Source organism: Papilio machaon, chromosome 9, assembly GCF_912999745.1.
Source record: "Papilio machaon chromosome 9, ilPapMach1.1, whole genome shotgun sequence".
NCBI lineage: Eukaryota > Metazoa > Arthropoda > Insecta > Lepidoptera > Papilionidae > Papilio > Papilio machaon.
Genome location: NC_059994.1, coordinates 6341626 through 6356197, shown reverse-complemented (window position 1 = coordinate 6356197; position 14572 = coordinate 6341626). Strand labels below are relative to the sequence as shown.

The window sequence follows — 14572 nt, the reverse complement described above, 5'->3', positions numbered from 1 at the left end:
TCACTTCTTGACTGTTTGTTGGGGATGTACCGGTAAACAAGGACACGTTGGGACGTAGGGCGCGCTGATTATAGTCGGGAAGAAACCTGACGCCGCTGCTAATTGTCTGCAATAACAAGGCACAAGTAATTTCAGAACACGTTTAGTGCCACAGATTCGTACGAGTTCACTTTAGTACTTAAAAATCTAAGTGGCTTTCAAAGTGTTAAATTTTTTACCTTAAAATACGTAGCATATTGTTATTTTATTTCATTGCTCTCAATTGTAAATAATGTAAACCAACCAACGTTACTGCTAATTACTATGGGCTTAGTACCAAAATTTGTGACAAACGTCATCATATCATGGACAAAATTTATATTAAAGTTTGTGCAGCGCTCCTATTTATCGGGCGGAAATTACACCAAAAAATCTCATGCTAATTTTGACAAATATTAGTCACAAATGTTATCGTGCTAGGGCTACTATAGGAGGCATATTACCTGTATTGTTGATCAAGATGCGCCTTCTCTATTCTTTTGTCTTTAGCTCTTCGATTTTGGAACCAAATTTTGACTTGTGTTTCGCTCAGGGACAGTGCGGACGCCAGTTCACACCTGAAACAGATTATTTTTAGTTCCCGTAAAGAAAATGTATTATAGCGACAAGAAAAACACTTATCTATGCTAATATCATGGAGATAGAGAGAATGATTTGATTCTTTGTTTCCGAGTTTCCGAAACTAATGAACCAATTTGAAAAATGATTTCCATATTTTTGATACGAGATTTATTTTTTAATGCCGCGCGGACGAAGTCATTGCTAGTCGTTTTATATAATATATGAACTGCCGAGCTGCAAGTTGTACCTTCTTGCTCTAGCGACATATTCGCCTCTTGCATATTCCAGCTCAAGACGTAATGTCTGGTGCGCCGAGAATGTTGTACGTTGACGACGAGGTCGACTCTCCTTGCGACGTCTTCGAGCCACTGAATAAATAAAAAAGTAAATTGTGATACCCAATACTAAAGAGATAACCTTATAACATCCTGAAGCTTGAAATTCCTAAGTTAAGGTTGTATTTACTACGATATTTTTTGTAACTATGGATAAAGAAAAACGTCTTCTATTTGATTTTTCTTTGATATAGAATTAACAGCATTTATGGATCTTTGTAATCTGAGTCAAATAAACATTTTTTTTAAATCAAGGTTAGAAAAAGTAAAGGGAAAATATTATACGCAAGGAAAAGTATTTGATATCTTTTCAAAAGTAACAAAATCTAAAATATCCATAACCTAAAAATCAAAATATATAAAATCGGAAGTGAAGAACTTCCCTTTAGCCATAAATGGCGACATATGGCGTATCAAAGTTATAGTAGTTCGGTGATACGCAGGTATCGGATGGCGAAATTATGAGCGTTGGTTATTAATATGATCGTGATTCACCCCAACCAGGGCAGGGTTTCTTCACTTCCGTGGCAATATGGTGCGCAATCGGAGCTCTTACAAGCACACTTTTCTCATGCCTCAATCACTCGCCGGCGCCTACAAAACCTTCGAGAATCCTTATAATGCATCGCGTCCGTTTAATTATTATACGATAAGAAAATTATCTAAAAATATGGTTGATAATAGTTTGAATATTAAATCAGTCTAGTTTTAGGTATAGGTGTACTAGAACCAAATGTTCCGTTTTAAAACCTGTCGGCCGCTGAGTTAACAAGTGTAGCATAGTTTATATATTTTCTTCTATTGATTATTTCGCTAAACAATATAAGTTATATTAATCGTATAAGTTTGGTATCTTATTTATAGCGATTGCGTATTTCACATCAATATTCGTAGTTAAAATTGTATGCCAAAGGGTTTTGGTATTTAATTATATTGTTTAACGTTGATAATTAGATTTTTAAACCTTTTTTATGTACAGCAAAATTCCGACAACATTGAAGCACCACATCCGATACCACTCATGTCCTGTCAATTTGCAATCACCACACGGTTCATTGACTAATAGCTCTTCCGTGATATGACCATAATAGCCATAAGAATTTCCAACAAAAAATTACGCAGCATTTGCGGTTTAGTAACGATCAAAATCTGTAGTCGATAATTTCTTATATTCGGGACCAAAGTTACCTTTTTTGTTGGTTTATTATATAGGTTTTATATAAAAAGCTTTAGGATTTACTAATGAAACAAGATAGTCCCTACTATATCCCTAGCAAATGTTAGCTTAGTAAGGAGTAGATTGGTCGTGACTCCTCAATCGTCGGTAATTAGAACTGTAACTGCTTTACTGTGATTAGACTAGCCTTACTAATTACTGTAATTGCTACTACGAAATATTGGCGAAATACAAAATTACATTTTTATGAATACCTCGCATGAGCCATACCGTTATGACGTGGGTATGCGTGAAAGATTGTTCTCATTGTGCTAACGTCTATTCGCCTAATGATAGCGTTTACTTAATTGAAGTGAATAGATGAAAAGAAGTATTGTACTGAAATAAAGATGTTTGTTTGGACACGCACTAGTTCCTAACTATTGTCTGAATTAAAGAACAATAGTTGGAAAAAAGTGTGTTTTGTAACTGTTTTCATTATATTTATATCATAGCAAAAAAAAATAAAGTGAAGTGGAGTTTTCAAAGGATAACTTCTTTTCTATGTTTTTCGTAAAACAACATCATTAACTTTTCTATTCTCTTTAAAATATGATTAAATATATGATATTTATTACATAAAATCATATCATCACCTGTACTCAGAGTCATTAACTGGTCCCGCAGTCTACATTTAGTATCAGAAATCTAAACTAAGAGTTTCCTTTACTTAATAATCATCTCCACGTATACACGCTTGAAAGCTTACCCTTCTATGATAAAAATCAAAACATTTAACCAAAAGAAATTAATCTATTGGCTTGTTACTACAAAGGGTGTATGTTACTGTGGGAGACGTCAGCTGGGGGCTGTCCCGGCATATGTAATTGGTTAACAATGTGAGTATTATCTGAATCAATGTTGTCACATTAAATCGTCACTCGCTCGATAGATTTGAAAGTGATCGTCGTTAGTGGTGCTTGGGATGGGATTTGTCCACGATTTTTATTTTTACGTTCACGGCTTATGAAATACAACATTTATTATAAGACGTAGGATTTTATATGAAACAAGATAAAAAAAAGTTCCTATGTCCGTCTCCTAGTTCTAAGCTACCTCCCCATAAATTTTCAGCTAAATCCGTTCGACCGAACTTGAGTTATAAATAGTGGAACTAACATGAATTTCTTTTATATATATAGATGTTAACAATTTACATACATCTTGTCATTTTGAAATTCTCTCGAACTTTCTAGCTTTATAGAAAAAGATTCGAATATAGATTTTAAGTTGAACCCACGACCTTATGTGTCAAATTTCGATTGTAACCTAATTAATTGATTGGTTTTTGCTTCTATCAAAAATCTAATGTTTATAAATAAAAGTTTTTGTAGATACTACTGTTGGACGGAAAGTACATAATGTAATTTATCGTCGAATTTTTAAGTACTTTATTTGAATCGAAATTACTTCTTTTAAATCTACCCTCTTGCTATTTGTTATTGCAGATTAAAAGGCTATTGTGTTTAATCATCAATGCCAACAATGCCTTAATGGGTGTAGATATATTGGGGTTGCTACCCCTTAATATTCATTAGCGAAGATCCCCTAATTACAAGACCAGTGAAGCGTCTGTCCAGTTTGAAACCAACGAGATCTACACCTGACTTGTTCGCGTTTATGTTTTTTTTTTCAATAGCTCGGGAAAAGAAATTGATATCGTATTGGAATCTTGCTTCAACGAACTCCAATCGTAAACAATCTTACCGATATAAAATACCGCAATGTTACCTTCGATTGAAATTAAAATAGCTCTCATCTTGCAACGATTTGGTTTTAAATTACGGATAAAAGATTGTAAATTGCTTCCATAAAAATCTATATTTTTAAGGAATTTACCATGCGTCGGTCATACATACGAGTGTAAAATATTTTTTAACAATTTTCGCCGGAATTGAGATAATTTACACAAAAGCCTAATGAAATAAGACTACTTACAGACAGACGTGGTTATTACTGCTGAACATTTTGAACCCATTCCTGTTCTATTAATAAATTAAATTGACATAATACACAGATAATTTGGTTCGATGATGGTTTAAATATACATTGTGATTTGTGAAATAAGGCTGACATAAATTGCGGCTGTTGTACAGATCGTAATGTTCAAAATCGGGCGCGTATTGTCCGCACACACGTGCCTGTTCCCACAGACACAATCCGCTCTCGAATTTATTATTTTCAATACAATTAACCATGTTCCAATTTTAATCTGGAACATTTTTGATTTATTAAGTGTACTATTAGCAGGAAAATAACGGAAAGGTTAAGCAATGCTTAACTTTGTACCATAATATACCTATACTAGCTGTCGCCCGCGACTCCGTCCGCGCGCAGTTAAAAAAATGGGGGGGGGGGGAAATTTCATGAGAATCGGTCAAGCCGTTTCGGAGGAGTTTAACCACAAACACCGCGACACGAGAATTTTATATATTAGATAACAATTACATATACTTAACTAGCTGTCGCCTGCGACTCTGTCCGCGCGGGTTATAAAAACTTAATAAGTAGCCTTTGTGGAGCCGTTACGGAGATACTTTTATAGTAGATAATATTAGTTACTCATAGTTGACTGAAATCTTAGTTAGAATTTCATTATTAAGAAGTAAATACCCACAAGCGTTAAATTTAATCGGTATTTGTCTTAACACGTTCAATAATTCCATGGCACTAAGATATTTACATGAATGTGTACACGCCATGCGAGTCGACGGCACTGAACGTGTTAACTGTAAATAAGTACCTGGTGTCTAAAATTTTAGAGATATGTTTACAATTCTTAAACCATTCATAAAGTGCCCTTCTTGGGCAAAGAAAGTAATTATACGTTTGTCATTGATTAATCGTAGGTTTCCGAGACCAAAATCCCCGTTTCAAACATATTGTTATCTCTGTTTTGTCACTGATAATGACAGTGATGACGATATGTTTAATATTAATGTTATTTGTCTCGGAAACCAACGGTAAATGTTTATTTCAATAACTTTTCGTTGATTACTTATTTATGTTTCAGTTTCACGGGCTGTTGTTTCGTAATAGTTATAAGAGTGGAACAATGGCGGGATTTTATTGCGGAGTTTGCGAGAACAGTGGGCACAATTTTCTCGAGCGAGCGCCTATGAAAGGGAAGCTTCGCGCGATGGCGGCCCACTCAGACGTGGTGTTATAATCGCATCAAACTCTCCCCACCATCCCCATCTCTCCACCTTCCGAGTATTAAAACACGAAACATTTTTAAACCACGCGACAAACCGTTATGATTATAATTTTATGTAGACAAATAGCACGTGTAACGATTTGTCATGGTTATCGTAATTATGATAGTTTTGTTATAGAGTTACGAGATAACTTGAGACCTTACCCTACCCATATATTTAAACTAAAAGATATAGTTGTTATTGTAAAGTAACGGAGTAATAAAAAAGTATGTCTGCGGATATGGATCATTGAAGTCTCAATCCAGATTTTGATTTGTATTTTGAAGTATAAATTTTGCGACCCCTACCAATCTATTTATACCCAGTGTATTTAGTTGTCTACTTGTTCCATATTAACTTACATTCTACATTATACGAAAGCATTTTGCGTTTCAAATGGAAGATTTCAATTTAACTCGTTGCATGACAATATGATCTTTTCGTATTAATGTGAAATAACCAGGCGAGTTGGTGGCTCCCAACCTATTTTGATTACTGTCTCCCAGTGTTTGTGAATTTATTTATTTTAAAACTTTCAAATGAAAGAAAAACCGTTTTTGTTTGTACCATCCGTTCAAAGTGAAAGACAAGTTTCTTATAAAAATACAGATAAAAGTAATGCCGTTTGTATAAAATTTTCATAAAGGACCGTCCGGCAAAGAGTTGAGAGATTAGGCGGCCGTCCTTCTCAGAGCTTATCGCCCATCGTGCTTGTATTCAAATATTTTTATTCAGATATTTTTATAGCGTGGACCCACAGACGCCTTTGATGTCCGTGTTTTATTACGATTTGTATTATGTTTATGTACATTTAGTACTATTGGCCAGCACCTTATCCTGTTGAACGTTAAAAAAATATGGAATAAAAAAGAGAAAAGATCGCGAAATTTAAATATTAACCACTTATGTTAAATTCCGCCTCGCTTGATAAGTCTTTGACAGTTTCAGTGTTCACGTCATTGACTCCCAAAACTCTTCATATCTGTACAGTCCTCCTACATATATTATTGTACAATTTGCTGTACTGTAAATAACTATTATATGCTTACGTATACTATTAACTTGACCGTAAGTCCCTTTTGCTGAATCAAATATACAAAATTATATTATTCCAGTTTTTTTCAAGCGAAACTAGATAGGATGACACTATTTTGTACAAGCGTTTCGCATTGGAAATTAACCTTAATATAGTTTCATGTGACATATTTTGGCTTATCACGAGTAGCCAAATATGTGTTCACGGAACTGTTTTCTCATAATGAAATACCACCCATTAACTGTCCATTACAGTTACAGTGAAATCAAGCAGAGTGATGATGTTAATGAATGTCCAACGATCCTAGTAGTCTACTAACGAAAACATCATATTTTAGCCATTTCTCATTGTCTTTTATACTGAAGAAAAAAGTTAAATAAGATGAAGACAAATGTGTGAAGTAATCGTGGGTTCTACCGTCGAAAAATAAAAAAATATTACAGTAAGTTTGGGCACGACTGTTTAGTCGTCTGAGGCTCACGGCTTACCTAAAAGTAGCGCGTATCGCGTATAGTTATGAAGTTACCGGTCGTTGATTGTTTTAAAGTTTTGTCCTCAGTTACATTTAAGAATCTTACTACCTTACTTATCTATACTAATATTATAAAGACGAAAGATTTGTTTGTTTGTTTTCATTTAATAGACTCTGAAACTACTACACCGATATAAACAATTCTTTCATTGTTCAGAAGCTACACTACACTGTCCTCGGCGGACATAGGCTATATTTTTTTTATACCGTGCGGACGAAGTCGCGGGCAAGTGCTGGTAATATTATAAATGCAAATGTTAGGATGATCGGATGAATGTTTGTTAAAAAGTAGCTCTAGAATGGCTCAACGGATCTCGATGAAATTTGACACACATGAAGAGAACATAGTTTGGAAGAACACATAGGATAATATAATTTAATAGAAGTTAATATTAAAAAAAATAGTTTCTTCCTAAGTTTTGCGCGGATGTCGTCGCGGGCGACAGCTAGTAATTCGATAAAATTATTCTAAACTGCTTATTGACTAGGTGATATAAAATATTGTATCATTTTATATATTTAAAATATTGTTCTTTTATGGAGCGAGAAAAATTAGAGAAGCAATAAGCAACCTCTACGTTGCTGGAGTTCTTAAGCACAAAATCGAATTAAGTAGTTCTAGCAAGCATTGTCTTGGCTGTTGCTTTACTTGCTATGTTTTTTTTTGTAAAAATTAGGTTTAGTTGAAATGTAAACAAATATGTCTAAAGCTAAGTCTAAACTAAATAAGTTTCTACTTACAAAACGCAGCTAAACCTGCCCCAAAGGCTAGTTGCTGGTGTGGAAGTAACATGGGTCTTGGACACAAGGGCATAGGAGGAGGTGGTGCCCAAACTTGCGGGGTCCTATTCCTCGCACCATCGCTCTCATCAACTTCCACGTCAGAACACGAATCGCTGTCGCACTCTTGCTTCTTCTGTTCAGTTCTTTCGTCCACTTGCGGTTGCTGAGGTTTTTCCAAGTGGCCATAGATACGAGCGAAAAATTTCCTAGGGGATGAAGGTCGAGGTGCTTGAATTGAAGTGTCTTTTTCCATATCGTGTTTCTTTAATGATTCGCTCATGTTCAGGTGTTTTGATGTTCTTTTTTAATTTTTAGATTTTCATTAGTACTTAATCAAAATTTCGCTACGAATATTAAGGTAATAAATTTAAGCAAGTATTACTAATAAATTATTCTCTTAAACTTATAACGAAGGCGCAAATAATTCGATCCGACACATTGATTTCAAAAATAAAAATTTACGGGTTTATTGGCGAATTTAATGAGGGATGAACGCGTGTAATCTCGACCTCATAAGCACGTGGATTGCGGCGGCGTCAGGTGACTACGTCCCTCGGGAGCGTAAGCCCCGCCCAGGACACTCGCAACCCCTAATAGAAACAGAATACAGTGGAAAGAGGCGATAACAACCAATGGGTATGCCGTACGCGATCCCATCCAACCCCAGAGGCGGGATAAGCTTCTTTCGTGAGTGTTCATTTTTTATACTTGTCGTCACCTTTCTTAAAAGTTATTAAAACTTTATTATAGCAATACTTTTATAAAATTCGTCTTGGTGAATTGGGGTTCAGTGAGGTCCTTTGAATAACGCTTGAAAATGATTTAAATTTTTATTTTAGTTACGAAAATTTGATTAGGGCTGCATGTCTGGTATCGGAATATTTAGATTTTTTTCAGGAATTTATGTAGAATAAATTACAATTTAAATAAATAAAACATTTATGATGTAAACATGCCATAACCATAAACCTGTGCCATAAACGTAATATTAATATGTCAACTTGTGACAAACGAAATTTATTAACAACAATAAACAAATGTTAATTTGAAAACAATATTTAGATAATTACCAAATAATGCAAAAAAATGGTACTTTATTAACCGTCGCATGTTTGTTGTTACTTTTTGCTTTTAATTGTACATTCCCGCTTCAAAGGGTGACATCGACGCCTAAGAAACATTTATATACTAATCGTAAGTAATTAACTTATTATAATTCAATTATTTAATCAATAAAAGAACAGTGTTAAACCTATTAAAAACAATAATATTAGCAACAATAATATTTGTTCGGTGCACGAATGGGTCGGGTCGACCGGTGAAATACAACGACCACAGAGAAGACAGGCGTGAGTGGAAGTAATTCCGCGTTTCGTCTGACGAGGAAGAGGAGTAAAATTGCTCTTCCCCTACCCACACTATTCTTATTCTAAATCTTTCCTGATTTGTCTGAAAAGGGGACGCATAGGAAGGGTAAATGTGTGCGTTCCCTTCTGCGTTGATTAAATATAGGCAAAGCGTCTGCAATTGTGAATGAATGGGCAGCGGTCGCTTCGCTATTTCGGCGACTTCAATTGGCCGTTTGCTCGATTGCCACCTTTTGTTGTATAAAAAAATAAGAGAAATTCTATACATCTTATTACATTTATTAACTAAGTAAGTTTCATACAAATTGCGGAATCTACCACAAGTTAGATTGCGAATCCCACCACGGACAGTTGAAGTGCTGGTGCTAAAATGTATTCTAAAAAATTATATTTTCTTTTTTTAGAATCAATAAAATGTCGCAACGTACTGGATAATGTCTACCTTCCTGATAAAGACAAAAAATTGGCAGACGATTTGGAAGAATTTATATCAAAATTTAAAAAAAATACGAACCTCAAAGAAAAAAGTCGTTTGGGATTTCGCAGGCTTGCCAGCAAAAATTTCCTGAATGAGGACGATCTACGTCATTATGAGCAATTAGTTATCATGAAAAAGTATCCCTTCTTGGATATCAAAGAATTGGAAATGAAATTAAGTCCATCAAATAAAGACAGGAGAGACAATGAAAATTTCCATTCTAGAATGAATATGGTACCTGAACCGAGCATTTGCGAACCTGGTGAGGATTTAATCAACGTCGAAATTTCTAATAGAGGTCTGTCCGGGTTCGCGATACCGACTCAACTTGTCAAGCATATAAGCACGACGGAGAAAAACTTACTCTCAACACCAGAAACGCCTAGATTGAAATCTGAAAATACACACAAATTTTCAAAAAAATCTACAGAGAAAAATATTTTAAAAAAGCTAAAAGATGATGTTAATCAGTTTTTAGATAAAAAGAAGAAGAATTAAATTATTTTTTATTTATTCATTAAAGTTAGTTCGTAATTACAGATCTCAAAATTACAGACTTCCGCAGGCTATAATTCTATAACAAAGTGCCATTAAAAATGCCTAATGATTTTTGGATTTACTTGTCATTTTGGTAACTATTGTAGCCTGGGGTGTGAGCCACACCAAAGCAGCACTCATTATAAGATCAGGAGTCCCTCAGTGTAGATTTACTGCTACACTGAAAATTACCGGGGTTACAAAGTACCTTAATGTTATTTCAATAAGAGTAAGTAAATATACAGTAAGGAACTATTTAAGAAACCCTGAGTTCGGCAGTTAGGGTGCTTAGAAAAACAAAGATTTGTGGAGACTATGGTGCACTCATAACAGCGCTTTGTTGGTCAGTCTCTATAATTTTTTACGTGTATGAGCTGCCTACCTGACATGTAGCTTCTGTAAATGTAGTCTGTAGTCAGTGAATTTTTCCAAATAAGATATGACCTAAAGGTCTATGTTACCAAGTCATAAAATTAAAAAAAAAGTAATTGAAAACGTCAAACTGAAGTTTTGAATGTATGTCAATGTCAATCTAATAAACGAATTTTTCATAATAATTTCCAGTCGTAAATTGTTAATAGTTTTTATTTTATACTGATTTAATGTAATAAATAAGCTAAATGTATCTGATAGCTTATGTACATTTCAATCTGTTATAATAATCTGTGAAAATGAAAATATAAATATCTTACTGCAATATTTTAAAATCACTTTACTAGCAAAAAGATTTATCAAAGTACATAAAACAGTTTAATTTACTGTTCAAAATAAATATTATACCATTTATAAACAATTTTATTGAAGGTAAGCAACACTATTAATTTGTTAAACTGGTATTGCAATTGAATATATTTCTAATTGTATTCTAGACTATGTTGTAAATTAAAATTATGTTGCAACGTTATTATATAATTGAATAAGAAATCTACAGATAACTCGTAATATAACTAAAATTTATTGTACAATTTCCAGGTTATCTAATATGGAATTACAGTGCAAAGTCCAGAATTACGATTGGGGCAAATTGGGTCATGAGAGCAAAGTTGCTAAATTACTGTCTAGTGGTGATACAAATACTCAAATAGATTCTTCTAAACCCTATGCTGAGTTATGGATGGGAACACATCCAAATGGGCCATCTCTTATCATAGAGAGAAATATACTTCTTTCGGAGTACATAAAAGACAATGTGGATGCTATTGGTCCATTGGTGCAGAAAAGGTTTGGTGTATCTGTGCCCTTTCTCCTAAAAGTCTTGTCTATTAAGAAGGCTCTCTCGATACAGGCACATCCTAATAAGGTAACCTATGCAACATTCTTTATCAATGTTATATGTTTTACTGCCATGTGCCATGTGCAGATTTAATCTGCACTTAGGGTCAGCCTTAGTGATCAATTAATGACTCTGTTTTAATTTAATTACTTATAGCAAATTTGTTACAGGAACATGCGGAACAATTACACACTTTATTTCCTGAGATGTATAAGGATCCAAATCATAAACCAGAGCTTGCTATAGCACTGACACCTTTTGAAGCTCTTTGTGGTTTTCGACCCATTTCAGAAATTAAAGGATTTCTATCTAGTAAGTTATATTAGTGCTCTATCTGTTTAGTGCAAATATGCTTAGTAAATGATTTTATTAATAACTCTAAATATAACATATTAAAACTATTTTTTGTACTACAACATAACACAGCCCGTAACCCAGAGGATTTATTTCTGCTCTTCAACTATTGTCATGAACTGTATTCAATTATAAAAAAAGTTAAAAAATCTGCTAACTTTCTATTTTCAGAATTGCCTGAACTGACTGAAATTCTATCTAAAGATTCTTTAGATGGTATATTGAAATATGAAGAGGGAGATTCTGCTTTAGTATTGAAGAAAGTTTTTGACTCCTTGATGTCTAATGATAAAACTATTGTTGCTAAAAGCTTGGAGAAATACATAAAAAGAATAAGTAGTGCAGGTTGTAAACTGTTTTTTATCCTATTTTTTTTATTGACTAAAACTAGAAATTAAGACTACGACTTGGGGTCCTTCAAGAAGCGAGCATATCACCATCTCGAAGGCCGGCAACGCATCTGCCATTCCTCTGGTATTGCAGATGTCCATGGGCGTCGATGAACACCTTTGTGTTCTCGCTGCTCGTTTTCTCCATTCTCTTATAAAAAAAAAAATAACGGAATATGTATTCATTGTGTGTATAGGCGAACCAGGATATCTGGACTGATGGGCATTAGTGAAACTAAATTATGTTATGCAACACAAAAATTGTCACAAGATCGTGTTTGTACTATATCTATTATGTTATTTACTATATATTACATATTTTCTGACAGAACCAACCGCATTTGCAGCATTTCTTTCACAATTTAAGATATCCTTGTTTGACTTAAAACACAACTTATTATTTATTTTTATTTAACAGGTCCAGTCTCTTAAAAGTCAAAGAAAAACTTAATAATGAAAAAAGACCATTTTTTTAATCAAAATTGACTGAAGTTGGATACATTGTTTATTTATAAAACAAATTTATTTTCAGATGAGTCAGTCAAGTCTGCTCTGCTATTTAATACATTACAAAAGCTGTATTCTGAGTTTCCTGGAGATGTTGGTTGTTATGCTCCATACTTCATGAACCTCATGCATCTTCGTCCCAGCCAGGCTATATTTCTGAAACCAAACCTCCCACATGCATATTTAAGTGGAGGTATGTATTGTGTTGTGATATAATAGTTTATTGTTTTTTTTAATTACTTAAACATGCACTTTCTTAGTAATCATAACAAAAAGTTTGATTGTATCTCTATTAGCATACATTATATTTTACAGATTGTGTTGAATGTATGGCCTGTTCGGACAATGTGGTGCGAGCCGGTCTGACTCCAAAACACATTGACCTGCCAACCCTCATCAACATGCTGGACTACACCAGCTACACTCCTGAGCAGATGCTGTTCAATCCTATGATGGAAGACGAGAATAGCTGCATCTGGCGACCGCCTGTACCTGATTTTGCTGTTGTTAAAATTAAAGTGAGTATTATTTATTGATAATTAAAATTGGCTTATTTATTTTAATATTATACTTATTTTTACACCAGAAGGTTGCAAATGGAAAAGCATTCTTCCCTGCCCGGTCCACTGCCCGGGAAACCTTTCCTTAGACACTAGAAAGACAGTTCAATATCTAAGATTGTTGAATTTAATTCAGGTGCTGAATGGTGATTCCTACAATACAATAATTCGTCCTAGTCCCAGCATAATAATCTTCATATCAGGTGAGGGGGAGGCGTGTGACACAGAACCTGTTAGAGTTAGATCGGGTACAGTGTTGTTCTTAAAAGCGAGCAGACAATTGACCATCACACCAGCTACGGAACATCTGGAGGCTTACCAAGCTATCTGCAATGTTTAAATTATATCATAAAATTCAAATGCAATAACACATGTATAGACCAACAAAGTTATCTTAACCCAGTGGATAAGTGAAACTGAATTATGAGCTTGCTAGCGTTCTGTTAATGTCAAAAAATTTGTCAAAATCATAAAAAATTGTACAAAATCTTTGCCGTAATGTAGGTGTCTTGTTATGCTTTATATTTCTTTTATGTTATTTAGTTTGCCCATGTAGGTTTTACATATTTTCTGACAGAATTAACTATGGTAGAAGTGCCTCTATGGCTCAGATGTCCTCGTTTGACTTTAATCCTTTAGTCCTTCTGAGACTATTAATCTCACTAGGAGAGCCGGAAGCCGAACGTGTTAAATATTTTATGTCACAATAAGACAATAAATATTGTATCATTGACAATACTGCAATATTCATTTGTCATATTCTATGAAATTCAGTTTCGACTATTTTTGAGTTATTTTTCAAATTTATATATCAGAGAGGCCTTATTATAATTATTTTACTTATATGAGTACAAATTGTAAAAGTATTATTCATGTATAAGGTAGATTTTAATATGAAAAATAGTGTTTTTAAAAGTGAATGAAAATTAATTGAATAATACATAGATTTTATATGAAAAGTTTCTATACAATATGCTATAGGTTTTAAAATAGACATTATTTTTTTATTAATCAAGAAATTGTTACATTAATCTTGTATTTTTATATTTTTCAGCATTATAATAAGTTCTTTGTTCCTATTTCTATTAAATAATAAAATTATTATTACAAAACTGTATTTTATTGTAGTTGATTTAATTTCCAAACGATTTTTTAGACTTATTTTCATTATAAAAAAAATTACTTATTTCGCATTTGCACAACGAACTTATATTTTTGATTCGTTATGTGAGTCTATAGTCGATTTGACTGATTGTATGTATGTAAAAGCATTATCAGTGCCTGTTTCATTTTTTTTTTTTTTTTTATGGAATAAGAAGACAAACCAGTAAATGAGTCATCTGATGTTATGTGATTGCAGCCCAATTTAAGTCATGCCAACAATTATTAGTCGAAAATTGTCGGTAGT

At 33.6% G+C, this 14572-nt stretch overlaps 3 protein-coding genes across 3 annotated transcripts; 2 read left to right on the top strand and 1 right to left on the bottom strand.

Moving 5' to 3' along the window:
* Positions 1 to 7979, bottom strand: LOC106711400 (homeobox protein rough). The gene is made up of 4 exons (XM_014503705.2): positions 7658 to 7979; positions 848 to 968; positions 483 to 596; positions 1 to 106 (listed from the first exon to the last, which is right to left on the bottom strand). The coding sequence occupies exons 1-4, from the start codon at positions 7977 to 7979 to the stop codon at positions 1 to 3; spliced, it is 663 nt and encodes a 220-aa protein (XP_014359191.2).
* Positions 7980 to 9574: 1595 nt separating this feature from the next.
* LOC106711496 lies at positions 9575 to 10178 on the top strand (the record flags this gene model as incomplete). Its single annotated transcript, XM_014503816.2, has 1 exon — positions 9575 to 10178. A coding segment is annotated over one exon (468 nt), but the record flags the coding sequence as incomplete, so codon positions are not given.
* Positions 10179 to 10723: 545 nt separating this feature from the next.
* On the top strand, positions 10724 to 13504 carry LOC106711445 (mannose-6-phosphate isomerase). Its single transcript, XM_014503757.2, has 7 exons — positions 10724 to 10885; positions 11054 to 11381; positions 11525 to 11666; positions 11880 to 12053; positions 12630 to 12797; positions 12920 to 13122; positions 13301 to 13504. The coding sequence occupies exons 2-7, from the start codon at positions 11064 to 11066 to the stop codon at positions 13502 to 13504; spliced, it is 1209 nt and encodes a 402-aa protein (XP_014359243.2). The 5' UTR covers positions 10724 to 10885; positions 11054 to 11063.
* The last annotated feature ends 1068 nt before the right edge of the window (positions 13505 to 14572 follow it).

Excerpts from the sequence above, each read along its gene's own strand:
- LOC106711400 (XM_014503705.2), bottom strand. The coding sequence starts at position 7,979 with ATGAGCGAATCATTAAAGAAACACGATATGGAAAAAGACACTTCAATT. Across the intron at positions 969-7,657 it reads GGCAGGTTTAGCTGCGTTTT|TGGCTCGAAGACGTCGCAAG; the intron begins GTAAGTAGAAAC and ends TTATTTATTCAG. Across the intron at positions 597-847 it reads TATGTCGCTAGAGCAAGAAG|GTGTGAACTGGCGTCCGCAC; the intron begins GTACAACTTGCA and ends AATCTGTTTCAG.
- LOC106711445 (XM_014503757.2), top strand. The coding sequence starts at position 11,064 with ATGGAATTACAGTGCAAAGTCCAGAATTACGATTGGGGCAAATTGGGT. Across the intron at positions 12,054-12,629 it reads AAAAAGAATAAGTAGTGCAG|ATGAGTCAGTCAAGTCTGCT; the intron begins GTTGTAAACTGT and ends ATTTATTTTCAG. Across the intron at positions 12,798-12,919 it reads ACATGCATATTTAAGTGGAG|ATTGTGTTGAATGTATGGCC; the intron begins GTATGTATTGTG and ends TATATTTTACAG.